Source organism: Rosa rugosa, chromosome 5, assembly GCF_958449725.1.
Source record: "Rosa rugosa chromosome 5, drRosRugo1.1, whole genome shotgun sequence".
In the NCBI taxonomy this organism is placed as follows: Eukaryota; Viridiplantae; Streptophyta; class Magnoliopsida; order Rosales; family Rosaceae; genus Rosa; species Rosa rugosa.
The window spans coordinates 31,138,988-31,165,353 of record NC_084824.1 but is presented as its reverse complement, the minus strand read 5'-3'; the positions used below and the strand labels follow the sequence as shown (position 1 = coordinate 31,165,353).

Sequence of the window (26,366 nt, the reverse complement as noted above, 5' to 3'; positions counted from 1 at the left end):
CTATGACCACGTGCCCAGAACGTGAGACACAAAATAAGGGTAAAAATGATCTTTCCCACTTCCTTTAGTTCTTCACTTGTCCCGTCGTACCTTCAGTTCTTCTTCTCCATTTCTATTTCCTTTTTCATCTGCAAAATGCAATCAGATGGGATGATGACATTTCCTAGCAAAATGCAAAACCCAAAGCAAAACTTGAATCTAATTCTTTGATGGACGGACACCGCCGGGGACTCCATCTCGTCAGAGTTCTCCAAGCACAACTTGCTCGACAGCTTTGCTTCTCTGAATTTATTGCAGGCCGGAGCGGTGTAGACGGTTTCACGACTCTTGGCCTCCAGATCTGAGACTTGGAATTTACCTAAGATTTCAAACAGAGGGATCAGAGAGAGAGAGAGAGAGAGAGAGAGAGAGAGAGAGAGAGAGAGAGAGAGAGAGAGAGAGAGAGAGAGAGAGAGAGAGAGAGAGAGAGAGAGAGAGAGAGAGAGATAATATGGTCGGCGACAATCCAGACCTTCTTGTGCAGCTTGCCGGAGATATGAAGGAGGCAGGCCACGCTGTCGTGGCACTCGGCTTCCTCACCGCAACTAACATCACAACATAAGTTCATGAATTTCCAAAATAGTCCGTGTCTTTGTAATTGAATCAAAATCTGCAAAAGTGAAGGAGACTGAGTGTCTCTCTCTTTCTCTCTCTGCAACTCTCTTTCTCTCTCTCAACAGCGACGAAAAGGCGAAGGATGGTGATGATGGGAGAAAACCCAAAACTGATTTTTCCGCGACTGCGTGTTTGTGTATAACTATATCTATCTGTATATGATTTATCAAACAATGGGGCAATGATCATTTCACTGATTCCAGCTTCTAATCAATTTGTCCAAAAAAGAACCGGCCTTTGGTTATTCGCGGTTGTAATATCAGTACTTAGTGGGAGCCTCGGACGAGGTACTCCGGCGAGGCAATCGGCGGCGGTCGGGGCGGGTGATGAACAATGACTTGGATACACATTTACACAAGCGTACGTATCATTGTCAAGATAGGGAAATATTATGCCCAAAGTTATCGTACCACGGGGATTAGTGGCTAACCCACAATCCTTGGGTAATCGGAAATAAAGACACTTAGCAAACAAAAGAAAAAGAAAAAAAAAAGAAAATAAATAAAAATGCTATTCAAAGGCACCAAGCCTTAGCAATGCTCGGCTTTGGTTTGTACCGAAGCCTAATCAAAACTAAGACCTAGTGATGACTATTTACAATGAAGTAGGAAATGTCACCGAAAATGTAATTTGCATCTCTAATAACTAAAGTGCAAGAATTTAAATAGAAACTTTAATTAACAACTAAATTAAATAAAGGGAAGAAAACTAAAAAATGAATATAAATATGGGATTGGTAGTTAGGGATGATTCCTAACCCTAATTCAATGCTCTAGATGCTAATTTAATTTATATGCAATTTATTAAAGATGGTAGAAGCCGTACCCAAGGCTTTTCAAGGCTCAAGGGCCGAAATTCCCTTAATGGTATTCCTACTCCGGTTCAACGGCTGTAGGAACTCACTTGACATGAATTAGAGCCGGTTCAAGGGTCACTAATTCGCATTAAGAGGCCTAGAGATCGAGGAATGAGGCAACTAAGCTCACCATAACCGCGATCAAGCTAATGATGTAGTGAACCATGCTTGTATTTCCCACGATTATTAAATCGGGGTTCTAGCTCTAAAATCTAAGGATGTCATCGCCTAAATTTTAATCTAGAAATATTAAAACACATACCCAAGAGTTGACAATTCCTAAACATGCATTCTAACAAATTATCACAAAATACAAGCATCCAATAATTAACAAATTACATATATAAATTAAATTAAGCATCCATTACATCAAATTTGGGTTATGGCACACAACCCTAACTCCCAACAAAATTTCTACTCACTACCCATAAATATATATATCATCAATTTCATCAATTTCATATAAATAAAAGAGGAAAAGGTATAGAAGAGGAAGAACAACCAAGACAAGTTACAAATGCTAAAAAGCAAACATAACAAGCCTTGGAATTATAATTTCTCCCTTTTACCTAAGTGGTGATTAAATCCCTTATGCTTTAAGTGCTTCCCCTTAGTGAGGAAGTGTGGATCTTGGTGAGGTGAAGAAAAGATGAAAAGAATGAATCTTAGTGAGGTGGATCTTAGTGAGGAGAAGAAATCTTGGTGAGGAGGTGGAATTTTGGTGAGGTATGTTGTGATTCTTGGTGAGGAGAGAAAAAATGGAGAAGGAAGGGAAAGAGAGCAGCCCAAAGGGCTGCTGCTCTGTTTGGTGGTGCGGCCCTCTCTCCGGGGTATGAACCCTCTCCCTTTTAATTGTGAGGAGGAGGATTAAATATGGGGCTGTCGTTTTTGGTCAAGATACAAGAAGGGATAGGGTAGGCTGACGTGTCAGCATCTGAGAGGAAAGGTGAAAGGAAAGAAACAGGAAAGGGAAAGCCACCGGCCACAATTATACAATTAAACATGCTGACATCAGCATGACGTCATATATATATATATATATATATATATATATATATATATTAATTTCCTTTCCTTTTCTATTCTATTTTTTTTTTCTTCTTGTTCTCTTCTCAATGTACTTCCGCACAAATTATCCGAAGCAATTGGATTCCGCTCCCTTCATGCCATTGATCACGGTCGACCCACATTGACTATTTCGACCTTCTATCCAAACTGCAAATTGCTCCATTTTCGCTTTGTTTCCTCGCAATTTCCGTAACTCCATTTATTACCTATAAATAAATAAAAATGGATTAACTATATATTAATTAACTTGAGGATTAGCTTAATTTTAGTATTTTAGATATAATTACACGTATAAAAATGCATGTAATTACACTCCCACACTTGAACTTTGCTTGTCCTCAAGCAAACTAAATGAAATCTAATCCGAAAATTTACAAACTCAACATGTGTTCAATGAAAGAAAATGTGGTATTAGCCTTTCCAACCATAACCCTCAGAGAACTAATTATGTATATGACTGTAAAGTTGATAAAGCACAACATAGGACTTATGAATTTCTAAGGCAATTAAGATGCACATGTGAGAAATGCTCAAGTATATGCATGTATTGACCACGTGTCAAATCAATCCACCATAATCAAATAGGCATATAGAAGACCCAATATAACCCACTAAACTCACATAGGTTCACTAAATATTACCGCTAAAGTGTTTAGGGGCTATATGTGTTTCACTCAAAAGCAATTTCACAACATGCGCCGCCATATGCTTGCTCTTCGATCTCATCTCCGCTAGGTAACCCACAACATTCAAGATTAAGAGGTCTTTTATTTGGTTGTAATAGGGCTAAGGGCAAGTGGCTATAAGAAATGAAGGATAAAGGAAATACAAAGTTCATAGAAATCGGTGAAGCAACTCTCTCTTGTAGAGATATATGACTTTTGTTTTCGAATGCTAACTCACTTGCTCTAAACCCAATATACAACCCACACTACACTATACACAATACTTTACTTTCTTTCTATTTTTGGATTTTCTTCTATTTGACTTTCTCTTTCTTTTTTTTATTTCTTTCTTTTTTTTCTTTCTTCTTTTTTTCACCCTTTTTTTTTTTGTTTTCTTTTCAAACAACTTTTTTTTTTCTTTCAAAACTTTCTTTTCTAAACAATATCACTCACCCTCACACTTATTCTTTTGTAACCTTACACTTTTGACTTTTTCTTTCTTTTGAAACACTCAAACATAAAGTCATTCTCTTGAATCGCTTCACCAATTATCATGGAATGGTAGGATAGGAGTGTATAGGCTAGGTAGGAATATGTGGTGGTAATGAACAAAAAGGCTAAATATATAAATAGGCTCAAAGTGGCAATCTAGTGGTAAATATCTTTGGGCACATGCTTCTTTGGCCATGGTGGTATATAGTCCTAATGCCTCGATCCTTTCTATCATGTCGCAAGCTAAAAGTAGCCTCGAGAGGTCTCAAGCAAGTTCTAGATACGCAATGTCATGAAATTGTACACACATGAAAGAATAAGTGAATGAACGATACATACACTATAGATATTAGGCTCAAAAGCTCACAAATAAGGCATGCAAGTAAATCGAATAATCTATATGCTTCTCTAACTATGATGAACGAACCTAACATAGGCTATGTGCACACATATAATCAAGCATAGATCACATATACAATTAATCACAAAACAAATTCAAAGTCCTAGATCATGCTCAATCTATCCACAATCATAACAAGTTAAGTCCATGTCTCGTCATTGGGGTTGGAAAAGGCATTAACCACTAAATTCTAATTACAAAAAGCTAATCTAAAAATGGAAAATCATTTTTTTTTTAGGGCGCCCGATTCCTCACCCCCACACTTAAAACCAACATTGTCCTCAATGTTGTCAAATGAGCTCGAAAGCTAAATCCATGTCGGATTTAGGCATGAGAGTGAAGTCCGGGAAAAGGCACAAAAATTAACTACGAAAATGAAAATCTAAATGCGGAGAAAAAATACGGAAAACCCCATTTGTCGACCCTCCATTGCTCATGACCTTCGAAGAAGACCAAAATGAGACACCAACCTCAAGGCACAAGGCCTTGACTTCCTTTACGTATGCTCCATAATAGCTCAAGATGCTCATGTAAAGATCAACTCCATTGAGAAAAATATAATGTCCAAAGAGCAATGCGTCACAAATATCCCATCAAAGAATAAGAACAAAGGTCCTCCATTAAGATCATAGGCTTTGTCACCTCCAATACACCCAAAACTGCCCTATAATGGCCTCCATTGAAGAATTGAAGTGCAACAAGTTCAACCACCTAAGTGAACAAAAACTAGTGAGTGCAGTGAAATTCCAGCAATGACCATTCTGTCTTCAAATACCCATATCTCAAACTCAGAAATAGATAAATAAGTGAGACTTCATGGAATAGAAAGTAGACTTGGAGAACTTATTATCCATATAAAGTGAGCCACCTATATCTAACTGAGATGAAAAATAAAGATGGTCAAAGTTGCCAGCTTGTAATGAAATCTGCTGCTGACCCTCAGTCACCAAAACTGCAATAAGTTGGGCTCCAGAGGTGAAAAGAGAGTGAGACCAACTGAAAATGAAAGTAGACTCATCGAGACACCTTCTATTAAAATTTCACTGTAAAATCAATTCTGAGTCAAAAATCGTTGGCCTCCAAACTCACTGTTGTGTTCTACAGTTTCTGCTGTGCCCTGTTTCTGACCTCTGTCACTTGGAACACTATATCTGAAGCTAGGAAGGTTCAAATCAAAAACTGTTTCTCCTGTATATAGAGAACATGTGAAGACACATCTCTGAAAAATTTTAGCTCCAAATTGCTTGGGATGTAGAAGGTGTAGCTTCCCAAAGTCACTCTACAGTAGCTGTCTCTGTTTTGACCTTCACATATTGACCACCAAATAACTGAAGTTTCAGAGACTCAGAATGGCTCAAATTTTGGCACAAGATAGCAGACACACAGTAGAATATCCCCAGAAAATTTCAGCCAAAAATAGCATGTAAAATGGAAGATATAGTCACCCAAATTCAACTGAAATTTCTGGACAGAAACTGCTCACTGCCAAATTTGTTCTCCTTCACATTTCCAATTCCGGGCACCTCCCATCCACCCAAAAATGACTAAAATTCTTTATTCACGACAAATAAAAACTACCAAAATAATTAGTACCAATGATGTGCTAAGGTTGTCTCCCTAGCGAGCGCTTTGTTTAAGGACTTCATTGCCGGTCCATAGAATGAGATCTTTGTCAAGGTGGATACTTCTTAAGTGCGACCACCCTATTGTTTGGGGCTAAGGGACTCCTTGACATGTCATAGAGGCAAGGCCAAGAGCTACCCATAAATATTGTAATTGGTGACCAAAAGTGCAGCTTCTTAATCTTCCTCTTCTCAATTTTTCTTCTAAGAGCCAATCTTGCCCTCTCCTTCAAAAGTGGTGTAGAAATGATGCTCATAGGAACAATTGGTGGTAGAAGCTCTTGAGTGTGATGGGAAAGGTTGAGTGCAAGTGCTTCACTTCCTTTCCAATCCATCACCTCATTGTAGAAACATTGGCCACTTAATGGTGGATTGAGAGGTAAAAGTACCTTAAGCTCAATCTTCTTATTAAGTACATAAGTGCTCAACGTTCTACTCTCCACCTTGGGAAGCTCATGATGGATCTCCGTGGATGTGGGATGAGAGAGAGTCAATGGCTCTTCAATTTCTTCATTATCACAAGGTGTTGAAGGACTCTCTTCCTCCTTGGGAATATCGGCCTCAACAATTAAGGGAATATGGTGTAAGTCTTCAAGCTCCACATCCTCCTCACTAAACAAGCTATCCTCTTCTTTGGAATCAACTTCATATACCTCCTCTTCATTGTGAAAATTGGAGTTCCAATATTGCACCGATTCCTCCAAAATGTCATCTCTCACCCTACTTGTGTTGGAACTTTCATATCCAAGCTCACTTTCTTGTACATGAACATCACCCTCTCGATCTTGAATAGGCAACTCTTGCTCATGATGCTCATAATATACTCCTTCTCTTGAATTAGGCTCCACTTGATCAAAGAAAGAATCTTGGTCATGACAAATGGTGAGTGGTGGCTCTTGTGCAAAACTAGGCTCAAGTTGCTCATTGGAATGTGAAATCATTTCTTGAGAAGCTTGCAATTGAGCATTAAAGGCTTCCAATTTAGCATGCAACCGAGCTTGGGAGGCTAGACATTGAGCTTGGGAGGCTTGCAATTGAGCATTGGAGGCTTCCAATTGAGCAAGTTGTTCTTCAAGTGATAGCTTCCTAGGCTCAAAAGCTTGCTCTTGTGGATATGCTTTGGGTACAAATATCTCTTGATACACCCCCATCTTGTACTCATACTCTCGCATAAAATCCGGATACTCAAATCTCAAAGAGCATTCAAAAGGTGAGTGCCACGGAGAATTACACAAGGCACAAGCTTGGTTGTAACAAGGCATAGGACTCTCGACATAGGTATTCCGCTCTTGATAACCTCCACTATAGAAATTTTGTTGCTCATATCCCCTAGGATCATCCCATCCATAGCTCTATTGATCCATAGCTGAAAGTGATATTAAAAATAAGTACCTATGGATTCCCAAGAGTGAGATTAGTAACCAACAATTAAAAAGAAAATAGAAAACGAAGCACACAAAACATAACAACTAATTAGAATAACAATTTTTTTTATTTTTTTTTATAATAAAGAAACAAAAATATGCCAATGTGACCTAAAGAACCGATTCACTAAGGGATTAAGGCTATTAAACCCTAATCCCCGGCAACGGCGCCATTGACTTGGATACACATTTACGCAAGCGTACGTATCATTGTCAAGATAGAAAAATATTATGCCCAAAGTTATCGTACCACGGGGATTAGTGGCTAACCCACAATCCTTGGGTAATTGGAAATAAAGACACTTAGCAAACAAAAGAAAAAGAAAAAAAAATAAAAAAAATAAAAATGCTATTCTAAGGCACCAAGCCTTAGCAATGCTCGGCTTTGGTTTGTACCGAAACCTAATCAAAACTAAGACCTAGTGATGACTATTTACAATGAAGTAGGAAATGTCACCGAAAATGTAATTTGCATTTCTAATAACTAAAGTGCAAGAATTTAAATAGAAACTTTAATTAACAACTAAATTAAATAAAGGGAAGAAAACTAAAAAATGAATATAAATATGGGATTGGTAGTTAGGGATGATTCCTAACCCTAATTCAATGCTCTAGATGCTAATTTAATTTATATGCAATTTATTAAAGATGGTAGAAGCCGTACCCAAGGCTTTTCAAGGCTCAAGGGCCGAAATTCCCTTAATGGTATTCCTACTCCGGTTCAACGGCCGTAGGAACTCACTTGACATGAATTAGAGCCGGTTCAAGGGTCACTAATTCGCATCAAGAGGCCTAGAGATCGAGAAATGAGGCAACTAAGCTCACCATAACCGCGATCAAGCTAATCATGTAGTGAACCATGCTTGTATTTCCCACGATTATTAAATCGGGGTTCTAACTCTAAAATTTAAGGATGTCATCGCCTACATTTTAATTTAAAAATATTAAAACACATACCCAAGAGTTGACAATTCCTAAACATGCATTCTAACAAATTATCACAAAATACAAGCATCCAATAATTAACAAATTACATATATAAATTAAATTAAGCATCCATTACATCAAATTTGGGTTATGGCACACAACCCTAACTCCCAACAAAATTTATACTCACTACCCATAAATATATATATCATCAATTTCATCAATTTCATATAAATAAAAGAGGAAAAGGTATAGAAGAGGAAGAACAACCAAGACAAGTTACAAATGCTAAACCCCTTATGCTTTAAGTGCTTCCCCTTAGTGAGGAAGTGTGGATCTTGGTGAGGTGAAGAAAAGATGAAAAGAATGAATCTTAGTGAGGTGGATCTTAGTGAGGAGAAGAAATCTTGGTGAGGAGGTGGAATTTTGGTGAGGTATGTTGTGATTCTTGGTGAGGAGAGAAAAAATGGAGAAGGAAGGGAAAGAGAGCAGCCCAAAGGGCTGCTGCTCTGTTTGGTGGTGCGGCCCTCTCTCCGGGGTATGAACCCTCTCCCTTTTAATTGTGAGGAGGAGGATTAAATATGGGGCTGTCGTTTTTGGTCAAGATACAAGAAGGGATAGGGTAGGCTGACGTGTCAGCATCTGAGAGGAAAGGTGAAAGGAAAGAAACAGGAAAGGGAAAGCCACCGGCCACAATTATACAATTAAACATGCTGACATCAGCATGACGTCATATATATATATATACAGTAACTATTCAGAGCGGAGCTCCGCTTTGAAAATTAAGGTATGAAGTTCGAGTTTTCGATCACTTTTCGGTCGCATATCCACATCTCGACCGTTCAGTTTTTAGGTACTAGTGTATAGATCGTCTCTGCAAATTTTCAGTCAAAATGATGATCGTTAAGGCAATGATAAGTACCTTAAAGCTAGTACGGTTCAGGTTGACAGATTCAGTCCGTCCATTGGTTTAAACGAGTTAGATGCCTTAATGATCATCAATTTGGCTGAAAATTTTCAGAGATGATCTATACAGTAGTACCTAAAAACTGAACGGTCGAGATGTGGATATGCGACCGAAAAGTGACTGAAAACTCGAACTTCACACGTTAATTTCAAAGCGGAGCTCCGCTCTGGATTGGATCTGTATATATATATATATATATATATATATATATATATATATATATATTAATTTCCTTTCCATTTCTATTCTATTTTTTTTGTCTTCTTGTTCTCTTCTCAATGTACTTCCGCACAAATTATCAGAAGCAATTGGATTCCGCTCCCTTCATGCCATTGATCACGGTCGACCCGCATTGACTATTTCGACCTTCTATCCAAACTTCAAATTGCTCCATTTTTGCTTTGTTTTCTCGCAATTTCCGTAACTCCATTTATTACCTATAAATAAATAAAAATGGATTAACTATATATTAATTAACTTGAGGATTAGCTTAATTTTAGTATTTTAGATATAATTACACGTATAAAAATGCGTGTAATCAAACAATCTGAGGGTTTTACGGCGGCAGAGGTGGATGACGAGGCTGGCGGATGGGCTGCCCGTGGGGCTTCAGGCGACGACGGGGCATTGAGTGGCGAGGAGCTTGAATTTTTGCAAGGTAGCCATATCGATCTAGCTTAGTTCAATGTGGTTGTAGTCAGGTAGTGCTTGGAAAGGGTTGGGTGGTTGAGAGAGAATGTGAGATCTGATTTGCGGCCATGGCTTCCAATCGGAGGGGACAAATCAGAGGGAAGAAGACGTCTAAAAAGAAAGAAAGAAGAAAGAAAGAAAAAAAAATAAAAAACAATACTTTTGAGGGTAAATTAGTCTTTTAACCTCATTAAGTGCCTCACGTGCTGGGCACGTGGTCATAGTTAACGGTTTTGTGACGAAAATTGACTGCAGGTACGACGTTGATACGAAAAAATGAGTCCAGGTATCACATTGATAACTTTGAAAGTTCAGGTATTATTTCAAAAGTCCTCGAACAGTTCAGACACTGTTGAAGTAAAAAATCCCGTGAAGAACTAAAGGAAGTGGGAAAGGTCATTTTTTCCCTTATTTTGTGCCTCACGTGCTGGGCACGTGGTCATAGTTAACGGTTCTGTGACGGAAATCGACCGCAGGTACGACGTTGATACGAAAAAATGAGTTCAGGTATCACATTGATAACTTTGAAAGTTCAGGTATCATTTCAAAAGTCCTCGAAGAGTTCAGACACTGTTGAAGTAAAAAACCCGAAAATAAATAAGAACACATCTATATGTTGTCTGAAGTTACCAAAATAAAGGCTTGTTTGACAATATATTGTCTGAATGCATTTTTAAAGACATTTAACTGTTGTTTGAAAATCACTTATAAATGGGTAAATTATGCTCATCTGTCGTCTAAATAGTTTTAAGACTTTATTTTTATGTCTTTTATTTTGTATTCCAACCACAGTTTTAAGTATTTATGTTGTCTGATAGACAATATAACTATATGTAATCATGTAGTTGTGTAGTTTGATTGAGGTCAGAAACTCACTCTTCTGTTGTGTGATAATTAAATGAACTACGCGTTTCTGTTGTTTGTTTGAAGAACTTCTGTTGTTTGATAATGAATTGAACTTTAGTTTTATGTTGTCTGTTAAAAGTATTTCTGCTGTTTGATAATGAATTGAACTTCACTTTTATGTTGTATGTTAGAAGTATTTCTGTTGTTTGATAGTGAATTGAACTTCAGTTTTCTGTTGTCTGGTAAAAGTATTATGTTGTTTGATAATGAATTAAACTTCAGTTTTCTGTTGTCTGTTAAAAGTATTTATGTTGTTTGATAGTGAAATAAACTTCAGTTTTCTGTTGTTACAAGTATGAAGGAACAACATAGAGATATTCTTTTATGTTGTTACTGTATTTGTGATACAACATATCATAAAGACATAAACCTGCATTTGTTGGATTTGATCCATAGCAAACCTCATTCTGTACACTAGTCATGAAAAAGGCATATTATAACATCTGAAATCAGCAAATTCCTCATTGCATCAATTAACCCACCAAAATACATTCACATCAGTAGCATAATACTAAACTAGCTAGCATGCTAGCCTTTACATTAACCGATTTTAATTACTGCCATTGTTGCATGGATCCTAATCTAACTAAGACAAAAACCTAGTAGCTTCCATAGAGTAGTTACAGCAACTGCATGCATTATATTGTTCAACACTTTCCATTAGTTCTGTCAAAATGCACAAAAGCAGTTCCTAGACACTACTACTACTCATAACCTACCAGAAACAAAAGCAGATATATAGGCTGATACTTAATTTTCTGGGAACTTCAAAACATGCTTAGCCCATTCCGCTCAGATCTCATCAATATCCTTGTCTGTGTAAACCAAATTTGACCTCGTTCCCCACTGTAATAAGGAAATGCAGCAAATAAAATATGAAAGTTATATGCACAGAGCATGCACTATATCATTAAACAATAAAGTCCATAGGTAAGCAGTTGATCAATTTTACCTTAATACTAAAATCCAAGTTCTTGTCCTCCACAATTTCTTTCATGTAACGCATAATGAAATATCCACAAGTCTTGTCATTTTTTTGCTCCGGAATACCCTGAAAATAAAGAATTAAGATAAGCGAAGGTGAAATATACAATGAAGTACATAAAACTAACCACTATAAAAATTTCAACCGACTCACAGCAAGATTCTTCCATTGAATTACTTTCCTTCCTTTCCGATTCTTGTGGGCATTATAGATTTTAATGGAGCTTCAAACATAAAATGATAATTAATAAAGAAGTCCAGTACATGAACAAGTAACACCAACTGATCAATCACTATAGTACAATATCAGACACTTACTTGTTGACAATAGATTTCCATTCCCGAGTCGCATTTTAAGTGGATCCATGAAGTGCACGACTTCTTCATTTGGGTTCACAACCGTCAACATCCAATGAGCACTATGGGATAACATAAAAAAAAAAAAAAATCTATTATATTACCATTAACAATATAACTTGGCAGACCAAATGCTTTAATTACTTTTTACGTACCCCGAGTTATATGGAACCACAAAGATTTGCCCTAACCTCCCTTGCCTATACCGATCTGACAAAGACCGAGCCCTTTCAGTGGGATTTCCACACCCAAGTGTACCAGTCTGATCAGGATCGACAAAGGCAACCATATCCACCATCTTACACTTCTTCAAGACTTCATGAAGTTAGCTACAAATTATTTTGGAATATGAAATTGTTAAAAGAACTTCAAAATAAACAGTGATACATGCCAATCAAAATTCAATCGTATAATGAATTATTGACTATATGCACCCAGCTTGCTTTAATAATTCTTTACCTCATGTAAAACACAAGTACACGATTTGATACTTCTAGCTTGTTTGCCATGGTATAGAGATCACTTCTAAACAGAAAGACTTTCTTTGAATGGCCGAAAAGGTCCATAGCAAATGTTGTGTGGATGGTGACCCCGTCTCTAAGAAAATTGTTCCCCCACGTGCACAAATCCTTTAATGTCGTTGGCAAATTCGGTGGCAAGTTTTGAACGTCTTCATTCATTGTCATCAAATACATCTCTCATTCTCTTCTTGGTATTAGCACGATTTATTTTCTAGTTGTGTAAACCAATAAGACTACATGTTATCAACTTTTCCCAGATTAACATATTGCAATAGTACATGAAACAAAATTGCATATTGAACAAAACCATTTTCAAACTAGCTAAAATCTACATAAGACTGATTGATTACCTTCTACTCAATGGCTTTAGGGGGTGCATTTTCTACAGGGATAACAACCAGGTTTCTTGGCCGGGCAACACAAGTACTAATAGCGTCGCTGATAGTGACAATCTCATCCTTCACTGGAATAGGTAACAAGGCATCATAAACAATGGCTCGAACAACTGAGACGCGCATATTGTCCTTTCTCAATGGAACACCATGTATCAGTTGATCGCTCGACCCAACATTCACTTGAATAATTGTTCCAATAGCAACAATGTTGTCCACCCTATTTACTGCCAGTTCACACTCATGCACCGCAGCAGTCATCTCCTAAGACAAACAATGAGAATAAACAATTAGTTCATATATTTTAGTTTCATTCATAGTTCCACTAAAGATGCAAACTATAGGACATGAGAAAAGAGATAAATGAAGGGAATAATGGTGTTACCAGATCATCATTTGCTGAAGTTTTGGGAGCCATGATGTCTCTATCCTCCTCGATTATTGTCGTTAGTTTGTGCTTCCCTTCTGGAACTTCATGGTTCTCTTCAACTAATAGTCCTGCATCATCATTTAAAACCAACCTCTTCTTCACTGCATTATATTGAGCTCACCGTCCGGATTATTTTGCATAACTTTCTCAGCATGTCGGAAACAGCTCCCTTGTCTTGAACCAGGATCCTAAAGTGGTGTGACAGGTTTTGGTGACTCTATTGGCAGCTTGTTTCCATCAATCTTTGTCGCCAATTCTGCAAACTTGGCTGTCCAATATCCACGCTCCTCAGCAACCACTCTTTCTCTCTCCTGCTGCCATAAAGCTCTTTCATTTGCAAGACTGGTTTCCTTCTCTTCCTCCATTATCATCTTCACACTTTTCCTCACTGTCTCTTCAACACTTTTCTTTCGCCGTTTAGGCAGGTCAAAGAATGAAGCTGGTTTGATATAACCTCCAAATCCTCGTACCCTACCAGGATGCTCGGGTCTCCCCAATGCCAAAGTGAGCACATCATCAGAACCTTGTGTGGTAATCGATCCATCAGACTCTTTCAGCTTTAACTTTTGTTGACACAAATATATACACACACTTATAATTCAGGATGTAATACTTTCATGTACAATACCAATAAGCATATTCAAAGTACCATAAAATGACTTACAATTTTATTGGTCGTCTGCTGCACCTCAACTGCTTTAAAGTTACCATTCTTGTCTTGCCGTGCTTTCACCCACATTGTGGCACGATCGAGTTTCTCTATCGGGATTGTCGCAGACTATGACATATGAGAAACATATTAGGAGTGGAACAACATCACGCTTTACCTAGAAAATTTATGTTATGAACCAAGAACTAACCAATTCTTCTTATAAATTAGCGTATCCCTTACGCGCCATACGGTGAGGATACTTGTTTTCCTTTTTTTTTTTTCTATTTGGGCTTCACGCAGCTCCTACAAAGCAAATGATTAGGAACAAAATTGGATTCAACTTATTCAACATAGCTAAACTGAAACCAACAGATGGACTTAGTTTGTAACAGTTCACAAACCTGAAATGCATCTGAAATCCTATCAGCAACAAATTGTTCCCAATGTTCCTTGTTAATGCATCGATAGTCATTTGGAGGATTTTCCAACAGCTCAGGTGTATCGATATATGGTATAATATACTTGTTGGTCAGTTTGCTTTTGAATTTCTGCCATTTGTTTGCAGCGGAGGATATCACCAATTTCCTACATTCTTTAGGAATCACAAATGCCTCCTGCATAAAAACAGAAGAAATAAGGTTAGTTTACATCTAAAACTAGTGAAACTCAAAGCTATAAGGTTAGTTTAAGGGATAGTATAAATACCTCAATCGATTCCCATATTTTATGTTTTTCATCCGGGTCCACTTCTCTCCAATCACCAATGATAATGGGGATCTTTGTACGTGCTAAGATCCCAATGTAAGATTGCATTTCTTTTGCAGTCTTAATTACCAATTGGTTCCCCTTTATCATTAATCTCTACAGTTAGCCGCTTCCCTCTGATCAATCGCCTCGTAATGTGACTCATTGTCACCATTCCTCGCTTTAGCAGCCCCAAACCACCTGTTATGTTGATATCTTCCATTCTTCCTCATTACTAGCTGCTGCTCTCTGTGCTATCTTAGTGGACTTAACATTCTTTCCAGATTTACTGCTTGACACATCATTCATAGACCGATCACTAGAACAGGATGTGCCCTTCTTCTTTTGGGATGCAGCCTTCTTAGTTAGCGACAAAGTCCTCTTCTTTGGGGATCTAGCCTTATTCTTTGGCGACAAAGTCCTCTTCTTTTGGGACACGTACATCCTTCTTATTTAGAGATGCAGCCTTTTGCTTCTTAGACACAGACTTCTTCAATGGTGAAGTTGCCGGCTCCATATCCTTAGGTGTAGCCCTCTTCATTTGCACAGCTTTCATTCTTAAAGTGACAGCTTTAGCAGCTGCTACTCTATTCTTTGATGCCATGATCTGAAACGCATAAGCAAATGTGGTCAACTACATGTTAAGTAAGATGATATATGCCGCATTTATTATGATAATTAACATGATATATTATGAAAAAGCACACACTGAGGTAATAGATAAATGATTATGTCAAATATATTTCATCACCTTATAACTTAAACTTTAACAGGTAAAAGCAACAATTAAAAAATAAACCCTAAACCCTAATAAGCATAAATATAAAAAACATGATAACCCTATTAGCTACCTATTCCCATCAGTCACGAGGCTAGCTTTCATTGTTAACCCATATTCCTTCATCGCTATCTCGCATATGTATGCTAGGCTGATGACCATCTACATCATCAAAGGTATCGACTGATGGCATTGTCGGAACAAATGGACTTTCTTCTACTTCTATGTCATGCAGCTCCTCTTCATCATCAACCTCATGGTAGTCTCTATCTGGGCACTTCACAACGACTGACCATTCAGCATCAATGGGGTCTTGAATATAGAAAATCTGCTTCACGTGTGTAGCTAAAACGAAAGGGTCATTCACATGCCCTATCCTATTCAGTTTCACCAAAGTAAACCCCAGTTCGTCTACTTTGACGCCCCTAGTACTCTCTACCTAGAGGTGGCAAACGGGCAGGCCCGGCCCGACCCGACCCATTTTAAGCGGGCTTAGTCGTGCTTCGTGCCGTGCTTGGGCCAGCCCATTTATTATCGTGCCGGGCTCGTGCCGGCCCATTTACTTAAACATTAAGCCCGGTCCGGCCCATGGCCCGAGCCCATATCGTGCCGGGCCAATAAACGGGCCGTGCTTCGTGCCTACCCACTATAAAGCACGATTTTAAAATCTTAATTTGAATAAATAAAAAATAATTTTATTTAATTATTTAGAAAATTCAAATAAATTAAGTTCTACAACGTTTTTCTCAATCTTAGCTTTTTAAGATTAGTTTTCTAATAATTTTTTATATTCTACTACAAGAAAAAAAGAAAGAAAAAAATAACTCAAAATATATTGCTTTTAGTATATTATTGTGAGATTAATCTTTATTATATAATGAAAATTTAGTATCATATTATTCTTTCCTTCATTCTATAGTTGTATTATTATGAGATTAGTCTTTATTAATAAACATATATTTAATATTTAGAAAAAATACTTTATGTCAAAACAAGGATATAATGTGTTTTATTTCACTATTTTGATAACATAAAAGAAATAGTATTGGTGTAATTGTCATGAGATTTTAAATAAAAAAGTATAATATTCAAATCTCATCATTGTGGTTTTTTTATATTTTTAAAAACAAAATGAAAGTTTGTGTTTGTAACGGGCCGGCCCACAATATGTCGTGCTCGGGTCGTGCCGGACCACTAACGGGCTTAGGCCGTGCCGGACTGCTTTTAAGCGTGCCGGGCCCATGCCGTGCTCGTGCTTAGTGGCCCGTTTGCCACCTCTATCTCTACCCAATCACATTTGAACACTAGTATCCTAAACTTATAGTAGTCTACCTCCCATATATTTTTTTATAACATCATAGAAGTCTATATCATTAACCCTTGGGTTTTGATCCTTTGCACTTGCAACTTGCATTGCATCGGCAACCAAAAAAATTCCACTATTCTGAACTGTTCAGGTATTGTCCCGATCTTTAGTGTTGAAGTCAACTCCATTGAGATGGTATGAAGCAAAACTTGGCACTTCATTTTTTGGGCCGCCAGCCATCCACCTTATTGTTTCCGAAACATCATTGTCCGGAAACCTCATTTGATTTGCAACCTGCAAAATGGACTCCCACATTAAAAAAATGATAAAGTTCACATAAAAGTTCATTTACACCATTGTACGGGTGCAAACTAAACTTACCCTCTCCTTTAACCAGTCTCCAAATGTCGCATTCTGTTTTTCCCTCATCCACTTATTGTTCTTCTTGAACTTAGGGAACGTTAACTCCAATAGTTGCATATGCTCCCTAAGTAGAAGAACAAGATAACCAATCAGCAAGATTAATCAAATGCGTAAATTATTGTAGGTATTGAAATGACAAAGGAAAAAATAGTAGCTACTGTTGAAAACACTTACACGAAGTATGGCTGAGCATCTTCAGTATTTCGTAATACACAAAGGTGTGCTAGCATAAACTCCTTTCCATAAACTGCAACCATGGTTGCGCCTGATAAGGGTTTGCACTGTTTGTAGTGTTCAGGAAGGCTTGTAGAGGGAATTCCCACAGTGGTAGCATCTTCTTCAAGGATATGATCTGAACAAAACTCTATAGCTTCTTCAACGATGTAATTCTCAGCAATACACCCCTCAGGAAAATGTCGATTTCTCACATACCCTTTGAACACTTTCATGTACCTCTCAAAGGGGTACATCCATCGGAAAAATACCGGACCACACCACTCAACTTCTCTAACAAGATGAACTGTTAAATGAATCATTACGTCAAAAAAGAAAGGTGGGAAGAACTTTTCCAGCAAACAAATTGTATCAACCAAATCTGCTTGCATTTGTTTAAGCCTTGAAACATCTATAACTTTACTACAAATTGCCTTAAAGAATAGGCAAAACCGAATAATGACATACCTAACCGGCTTCTTTAAAACTGATCTTAATGCAACCGGGAGAAGAAACTGCATCACTGTATGGCAGTCATGTGATTTAAGACCAACCAGTCTTAAATCTTCCATCGAGACCAGATTCCTCACATTTGAGGAGAACCGCACAGGAACCGTCATACAGAAAAAGGAATTGCACATTATTTTCTTCTCTTCTACCCGCAAGTTCCAACTAGCCAAAGGCAACTTGGCCTTTTTTGGACCAGGTGTAGGCTTCAAATAAGTTTTGATGCCCATATCGACCATGTCCAAACGAGAAGTACCTCCATCCTTTGTCTTCCTGGGAATGTTCAAGAGGGTACCAATTATAGCATCGCAGCAATCACTACTAGAAAACTTGTTTTTTATGACGAGCAAATTACGGCGTGCATGGCATGCACACCGTAAAAGATTGTCTTTTACGGCGTTTTTTTTTGTGCGCTGTAAAAGACTTCTCTTTCTGATATTTTATGGCGTGCATTTAGTGTGCGCCGTAAATGTTACATTTTAAAATGTGCGCAGTATAAGACTTCTTTTTCTAATATTTTACGGCGTGTTTTTATTGTGTGCCATAAAAAATATTACATTGTATTTTACGGCATGCTTTTATGTATCCGTAAAAAACTTTCTACTTTTATTTTTAGCGGCGCATTTTTCATGCGTGTCGTAAATGCCAAAAAAGTTTGAAGACCCCGCTATTATTTTAGCTCAAATTCTAATTTCCCTCTTTTTGAAGTTTGCTATGAAATACCAAGAGATTGAACCGAGAAAAGAAATAAAAAAAAAAACTCAACTGTCTCTCTCGCCCTCCCTCTCTATCCATCATAGCAAACACCCAAATTCACCTACCCATGTAATCCTCGGATCTTCCACCTTCGAATTTCCGATGGCGTTTCCCTACACAAACGTCACGCTCTCTCTCTCTCTCTCTCTCTCTACCTCTCCCTCGCCCTCTCCGCCTTCTCTCCCGTGGACAACTACGTCTTCGACTTCGGCTCCACCGTGGACTCCACCTTCGACGATGGCCGCCGCTTCATTCCGGACTTGTCCATTTAAGCTCGCTCAATCTCACTCCGAAACCAAAACCCCAATCCCAATCCCAATTCCCACCCCCCCCCCCCCCCCCCAAATTTACCAAACCGCTAGGGTTTGCCGGCGGCCATCTGAGTTCCAGATCTGCGAGCCGGAGACCCACATGGTACGACTCCATTTCCAGAGCTTCAATTATTATAATTTTGATTGAAATAGTGCTCAGTTTCATGTCTTGATCAATGGGTTTGTGGTTTTGAAAGTCAGTAACTTTGGATTTGGGGGAGGGGGTATTAGCTTCTCTTTTAGTAATACCACAATCACACAGCTCCGTTATTAGCTTCTAATGCATGTGGTGTGTGACTGGGTTTCAAATTCTTTTAATGCATTATCACTTGAAACTCACAGTTCCAGATTTGCTTTATCAATGATTAGCTTTTACTATTTTTATTACCAGTATGGCTGCAAAAGCGGCATAGCTGCTGGGTAGTCTCTTGTAGACACAGACATTTAGATAATGGAAGGTAGAAGAAGAGAAAACCCTGCATGCCTACAAGTACTGAACCCATTTGTTCTTGTTTAATAAGCTGTTGATTAACAAAATTTGTGGACTACATTTTAATTGGGCAATGTCATGTTGTTCCAATGTTCCTGGCATAAAGGTTGTCTTGCTGTTATTTCATTACAAAAATGATTGAAGCTAACTGGTACTGTCCCAATTAATTTTGTAATGGAGTCTATAGTTTGATCATTATCTTACTAACATAATGGCTCTGTTTATATGATGATGCAAATCAGTACTCCGGCTGGAAACCAAACTCCAAGTTATTTTGTGTGGGAAGTCCTTTTTACAATGGCCATTATTGGCCTAGGTCTCCTGCTTTTCACTCTTCTCATAGGAAATATGCAGAACTTTCTGCAGGCTCTTGGCCGGAGGTACAACTTTTTCACTCTGGTCATTTGTTCTTAGTTCCTCCTACACTTAGTTGCTTCCCTAATTAAATTCAGATCTACTTTGAAAAAGAATAAGGGAAAATTGAACTTTCTTGTTGGTCTTTCTCTTTACAGAAGCTTTTCATTTTTCAGTGTTCTCTTATTAAATTATGAGAAAAATTCAGTCACCATCCCCAAACTATGCTGCCAAGGCCAATTTGATACCCGAACTCTCAAAAGTATCAATGTGATACCCAAACATGTATTTTGACATCAACGTGATGCTTCCGTCAAAAATCTCTAACGGCTCCGTTTGTTTGCTGACGTGGCAAGCACATGGATCCCAAAAAAGGTTAAATGACCAATTTACCCTTTTCTTTTGTTAATTAATTTTTTTTTTCAATATTGCTTTCATTATTACTGCCGGAGCCGGTAAAGCCGATCGATCCAGTTTTCTATTTTCCAGACTTTCAATCTCTCTCCCCATCCCAAGCGAAAGTAGATTGTGGTCATATAAAATCATCATACATTCATGTCCATAACATTTGCTCGGCTTCATTCATATAGGTACCACGCTCCTCCTCTTCTTGTCCACGAATCCTTACCAACTCCAACTCTGCAGCAGAACATCTCACGAGTCATTGTCTCCATACCTTTCCATGACCCAAAAATCAACATAACCAGAGGCAGCAAGACTTCCATAAAGCCACTACCTATGTATGAAGTCATGGGTTCGAGTCACCATGGGGGCAGGAGTGAAACCCTTTGATCCTCTTTTGAAAAAAAGAAAAAAAGACTTCCATAAAGCCATAGACACAGACACCCTTCACTGCAATAAACCGCAACACTGAAATTCACACTGTCATCTCCTTCAACCTTAGGAAACGGAAGCCGCAGTCTCCGAAACTCCTCCATCTCCAAATCAAAGACAACAATAGGATCCTCCTCGTCATCAAACTCGGGATTGTAGTCCTCAATTACCCAATGCAGCTTCTCGTTTACAATAACACCTTGATACCTCAATCACCCAATCCGGACATCAACGCACTCCAATCCGGCGAGCACCAATCTCAGATTGCAAAAAAAAAAAAAAAGGGAAAAAATAACAACAACTACAACACCAACTCCTCAAATCCCCCAGCGTAGCATCAGTGCAGAACAACACCTCTTGCCCACGTTCTTTCACCGATCTTCTTTTTGGGAGAAACGGAGCCCATTGCAAGAGCCCAATAGCAAGACGTCGCAGTCGGGTCGGGTTAAAGGGGAGGCAAGCTTTACGGCGGAAGTACGGTCTCCGAAGGGAAGCCGATCCAGTTCTAGGGATGCGAGCTGCAAGGAAAGAGGAAGACCATAAGCCTCCAGCCAAGCCTGGCCCATCCCCACCACGGCCACCGCCGCTTGACTGCCAAGTGTTCTGCCCCGCTGGTATCTGCAGACCGCCGCCGGACCGCCATCTCCGAGCCATGGGTGAGCGTTACATCTACCGAACATCACCCTCCCCAGATCGAATTCAAGAAACCCCAGATCGGTTTCGGTGGAGATTGAAAGGAGGAGTGAGAATTCAAGAAACCCCAGATCGGTTTCGGTGGAGACTGAAAGGAGGAGTGTGCAGGTTAGGGTTTGGTTCATATAGGCCGATTCGAAGTGGGATTGAGCGAATTTGGAGGATCATCTCATCAGGGGATGAAGTCCGACATTGAATTGCCTCTCTCTCTCTCACAGGTGATTTGGGGAAAATGAGAGTCGAGAGAGTGTGTAGTTGCACCGATCCAGTTTTTTTTTTTTTTTTTAATTAGTTCTAGTGAAAGACCATTCTGCCCTTGATAAAAATATCACATGGGACCCACGTGCTTGCCACGTCAGCAAACAAACGGAGCAGTTAGAGAATTTTGACGGAAGTATCACGTTGATGTCAAAATACGTGTTTGGGTATCAGATTGATACTTTTGAGAGTTCGGGTATCAAATTGGCCTTGGCAGCATAGTTTGGGGACAGTGACTGAACTTTTCTCTTAAATTATTTTTGTTGTAGTTGTAGATTTTAGGTTAACAGAGTGTGACTGTGAGGAAAGTAAAGGAGGTGATAGTTGGTAGATCATAATTTTCTTGCTGATAGGCTCTCATTGCACCCATTGCACCTTGCTTTTCCTTATTATCTTTTGTTTCTTTTGGTAGATTTGATCTCAGAATTACAGATGTTTTGCAGTTAGTCTACTTCCCTATATTACAAATTCAACTTGCTTGCTTTCTTATCACCGTCTTTTATAGCCTTTGAATTAGTTTTTTGAAGCTTAGAAGTTGGTTTGCATTCTGATGTTGAATATTCCAGCGGCTAGTAACCTGATTACTCGTGAGTTACCTATTTTCCAATCACTCTTCTTGATTCTATACCGCTTCTTTACTTTTATGGTTTTTCAGCTAAACTGGGTCCATTCTCGTCCTACATCACATTCTATTTCGAAAATTGATATTTGATATGCAATTCGTAAGTCTTCAATAGGATTTTTGTAGCTGTTATACAGAATGATAGGAGGAGTGTTAGGTGATATTCCACAAATATGTTGAGCTCTATCAATGAAGTTGATAATTAATAGGGATCACATGTTTTTTTTTTGGGTCTTAAAGAATGCTGGACTTATAGCATCTTTTGCCAGCTCCTATTGGTATTGTTGACAGCAAGACACAAGTTACTCGGTGGGAAGAAGAGGGGAATGGTATTGGTAGGATGGGCCGTTTTGGCTCTATCTTGTGCCCCATTTGGATGGTAAGATGGGCAGAGTTTCTAATTCTGTGTCCTCTGAAAAAAAAATGAAAAAAAAAGGCACTGCCTAATTGAGTTTTGTGGTTTACAAATTTGTTTAGTTTGTTATATGATGGTGACCATCTGATAATGGCCTTCATTTATATATTGGTTCAGGCACATAACTTAGCTGTCTCAATTTCCTGTTAAGATTATATATCATTTATAAGCTGGAATTGATCATGTGTAGGATTATTATATATCATTTATAAGCTGGAATTGATCATTTGTAGGATTTTTGGGTGTGAGAACTCTAGCTGGAGAACAAGGAGAACAAGAGGATGATAGACAGTTCTATTAGAGAAATAGAGAGGACAAGCCTTTTGAGGGTTGAGGACACAGAGAAATGGAATGAACATGTTGCAGTCCTCTGATATCAGAATGAGAGGAATCAAAGAGAACTCAATCCTCTCTTTCAATACTGCTGCACAATTCCCAATTGATTTTGTTGAGTTTGACGTTCAGGTAATTAACTAAGCATAATCTTTGTACTTTTGGGTTCCCGATTTCTAAACAAAATCAAGAATCATGATGCACCTTCATGCATTTGGTCACTGTTTGGTTTCTTAGTAGTATTGCTTTTACTGTAAAGAAGTGCAGATTGCGACACATTAATTCTGGTTTATTGTCATACATTGCAGATTGATAGACATATATTGATTCCATCGCTATAATCTGACACATCACACTATGGAGCCGGAGGTAATGTTAATCTTATTTCCTTATGGTTTTAGTGACACTCAATTTATGTATTTCCTCCTTGATCATGTGATGAAAACTCTGTGCTTATGTACTTAATTAGTTATGTATTCCTTATATATGTAGAAACAAGTGAAAAAGTACAAGGAAGAAGAAACAGTTTCTGGACCGTCATCTATAAAGAATGATGCTGTTGCAAAAGTACTTGGTCCAGATCCACGAGGACGAGTAAGAGGGTATGGGTTCGGTGCACTACCTTCAAAAGTCGATATTTAAAAGGCCACAGCAGGGATCACTGACCATTTATCTTTTGCAATCAACAAAGACAATTCTAATCTAGGATGCTCTTTGTTAATCTAGAATTTTTTACATTTTAGGACGGTGATGATAAATTGTTGGTTTAATTAAGTTGTTTTTATACAGTATTGTTGTTGGCATATTAATTTACATTTTGTAATGTGATATTGCAGTTTGTTATCTCTCTTTTCATCTCAATAAATTGTATAGATTTATATAAATTTTGAAATGGTATCACAAAATTTACAGGAAAAAAAAGGCAAATGAAATCTGCACTCCAATAATTGAAATCCACACTCTCTTTGAATATTTTAATAATATTTTCTCTCAACCCTCTTCAAACTTCCTGAAATGCCCTCAGACTTATTGTGTTTTTTTTTTTTTGTCTTCAATTCTCTGAAAACATTCCTCCTCCGCTTTGCTTCACCCGCAGAGACTCCATTTTGGACCAAGCCCAGGGCTTCAAGTCCACGCCGATCGGAGATTGCAGCTTGGGTTTCCTACCGGAAAGCTTCGATTGGGCTAGCCACGGTGCCGCTGACGCCACTACTTCTTCTTTTGCCTGCGTTGGTGAGGAAAATGGAAAAGGGTTGTCAAAACCAAAAGGGGGCTATTTGTGCAATTGGATAAAGTCTAGGTTGGTTAAGCCTGCAGCCGATTGGGGTTTCGATTCCGGTAATGGCGAGGATTTGGAGGAGATTGATGTGCTGCTACTGAGGCTAAATGGGATTGGGGAAGAAGGGGATAGAATTGTTGAGGATGAAAATGGGGGTTTGGTTCAGTGCTCTATGTGGGATTGACAATTCTGAGTGGAGCAATGAAGAAAGACATCTCCACACCAATGATTGTCTTGACAAAGAAGAATTTCAACCGCTACATGTAAGTACAAGTGTCTACTACTGTAAAGATTTGGGCTTTTTGATTGTGAATGCTAATTTTACTATAGGGTATTTCATTTCCAATTCCTGATGACTTGCTGGGGCCTCGAGTTTCTCTCTGTCGTGGTTCCGTTGATATTATTCCCAGCAAACTCAAATGTAGACACAATAATAACTGAGACGAGGTTCTGGTACAGCATCAAAGAAATTTTAGAGAGAACCCATCAAGCTTCAGAGCAATGTGGCGAGAAAGGTGAAGAAGAATCAAAAGGGATTTGAATTGGAAGCGAGAGAAATAGAAGGGTGAAGTCTTTAAGAAGAAAGATCAGTTGGGAAAGCCAGAAGATTTAAAATCTTGTTCTTTCTCTCTGTGGTGGTTTTGGAGAAGAAAGAGATAAAAAAGAAAAAAGAAATAAAACAATAAATATGAGGGTATTTCAGAAACTAAGAAGAGAGTTGAGAAAAATATTATTAAAATATTCAAAGGGAGTGTGGATTTCAATTTTTGGAGTGCATATTTCACTTCCCAGAAAAAAACATCGGTGCAAATATTACATGCTGTAAATATATCCTACAACCACATTTAAGGCATGCTTCAGATATCAATTACGGCGTGCTTTTGATATCAATTACGGCGTGCTTTCCTATTTCAAAATTGAAAATAAAAAATCTCTAAAATCCTTTTACGGCGCTGTAAGACCTCGGAAATTTGTTATTAATTTCTAAATGTTTCCTGGGATTAATAAAGTATTCGTTTGTACGATTTCGTGGTTCGAGGGTGGAGTGGAATTATTTTCGGACGAATAATTATTCGAAGTGTACGTTTTAGGGGGTTACGAAGTTTGACTTTTCATACGTTACGATTCTGTGGAAACTTCCTTTATGAAAGTTGTAGACCGCGTCGATACGAGTTCGTGGACATGTGGAACGCGGAAATCGGAGTTCGTATGAGAAAGTTATGAGCGATTGAAATTTGGGGAAAATTCTATAAAGATAAGAAAATTCTGGATTTTTTCATAAATCCCAAAAGTTCCGAAAATCTCATTTTCTCCCCCAGAATTCTCTCTGTTCTCTCTCCTCCGTGCGACCTGACCCGACCCGAGACGAAACATGAATTGATAATCTGATTTTGTGTTTATGTGTTCTTGATTCAATCAAAGAATGGAAACTTTCCTAAACAGAGTTTTATTAAGGAAATAACGCAGAAAATGTAGGGAAATGCAGTTAAAACGTCGCATTAAAATGCTCCTATCACCTGCTGACCCGTCGCTTGTGGCGGCGCGTGGTGGCGTGTCAGACCATATTTTTGGGTTCTGTTTTATGTTTATGCATCTACGCATCGATACGGTCGTTTTGATATATTATAAGGTTATTTTGGAGAAAGTTGATGCATGTTAGGGTTGTAGGGTTTTCGATTCGTTTCGGTTTTCAATCCGTGAGGATTTAGCCGTCCGATCGACTTGTAGTTTTGATTTGTTGATCGTAGAAGTGTTCTGAAGACGTTGGATGGTCTCGGATGAGGATCCGACTGTTGGATCGTCGTATAATTGTGTTTTGTGAATTGTGTGCTTTGTGTTGTATTGAGTGTGGCCTTGATGTGATTAGGTGCTTGACGAAATTGTGTGAGCGGAGTATGGATGATTTTGTGCTTGTCTTGGTTTGTGTGAAGACGCAGCAGGATTTGGAGGTGAGTAAATCTCACGGTGTTTCGGTTGATAAAGTAGTTATGTTTTAATTTAGTATATTAATTGTTAGCATGAAAAATCGTATTTATCGAAACA

General features: G+C 38.4%; 2 protein-coding genes across 2 annotated transcripts; one reads left to right on the top strand and one right to left on the bottom strand.

Annotated features, from left to right (window-relative positions):
* Positions 1-2,987: 2,987 nt before the first annotated feature.
* LOC133709549 (uncharacterized) lies at positions 2,988-8,749 on the bottom strand. Its single transcript, XM_062135327.1, has 2 exons — positions 8,379-8,749; positions 2,988-7,149 (listed from the first exon to the last, which is right to left on the bottom strand). Exon 2 carries the CDS (start codon positions 7,017-7,019, stop codon positions 5,808-5,810), a length of 1,212 nt encoding a protein of 403 aa, XP_061991311.1. The 5' UTR covers positions 7,020-7,149; positions 8,379-8,749; the 3' UTR covers positions 2,988-5,807.
* Positions 8,750-22,850: 14,101 nt separating this feature from the next.
* Positions 22,851-25,070, top strand: LOC133708204 (uncharacterized). Its single transcript, XM_062133654.1, has 4 exons — positions 22,851-23,176; positions 23,353-23,413; positions 23,537-23,646; positions 24,141-25,070. The coding sequence occupies exons 2-4, from the start codon at positions 23,402-23,404 to the stop codon at positions 24,505-24,507; spliced, it is 489 nt and encodes a 162-aa protein (XP_061989638.1). The 5' UTR covers positions 22,851-23,176; positions 23,353-23,401; the 3' UTR covers positions 24,508-25,070.
* The last annotated feature ends 1,296 nt before the right edge of the window (positions 25,071-26,366 follow it).

What these genes read in the sequence shown, in the direction of transcription:
- LOC133709549 (XM_062135327.1), bottom strand. Translation starts at nt 7,019, where the DNA reads ATGCCTTGTTACAACCAAGCTTGTGCCTTGTGTAATTCTCCGTGGCAC.
- LOC133708204 (XM_062133654.1), top strand. An exon ending in CCACGAGGACGAGTAAGAGG is followed by an intron (nt 23,647 to 24,140) that starts GTATGGGTTCGG and finishes CTTCACCCGCAG; the next exon opens with AGACTCCATTTTGGACCAAG.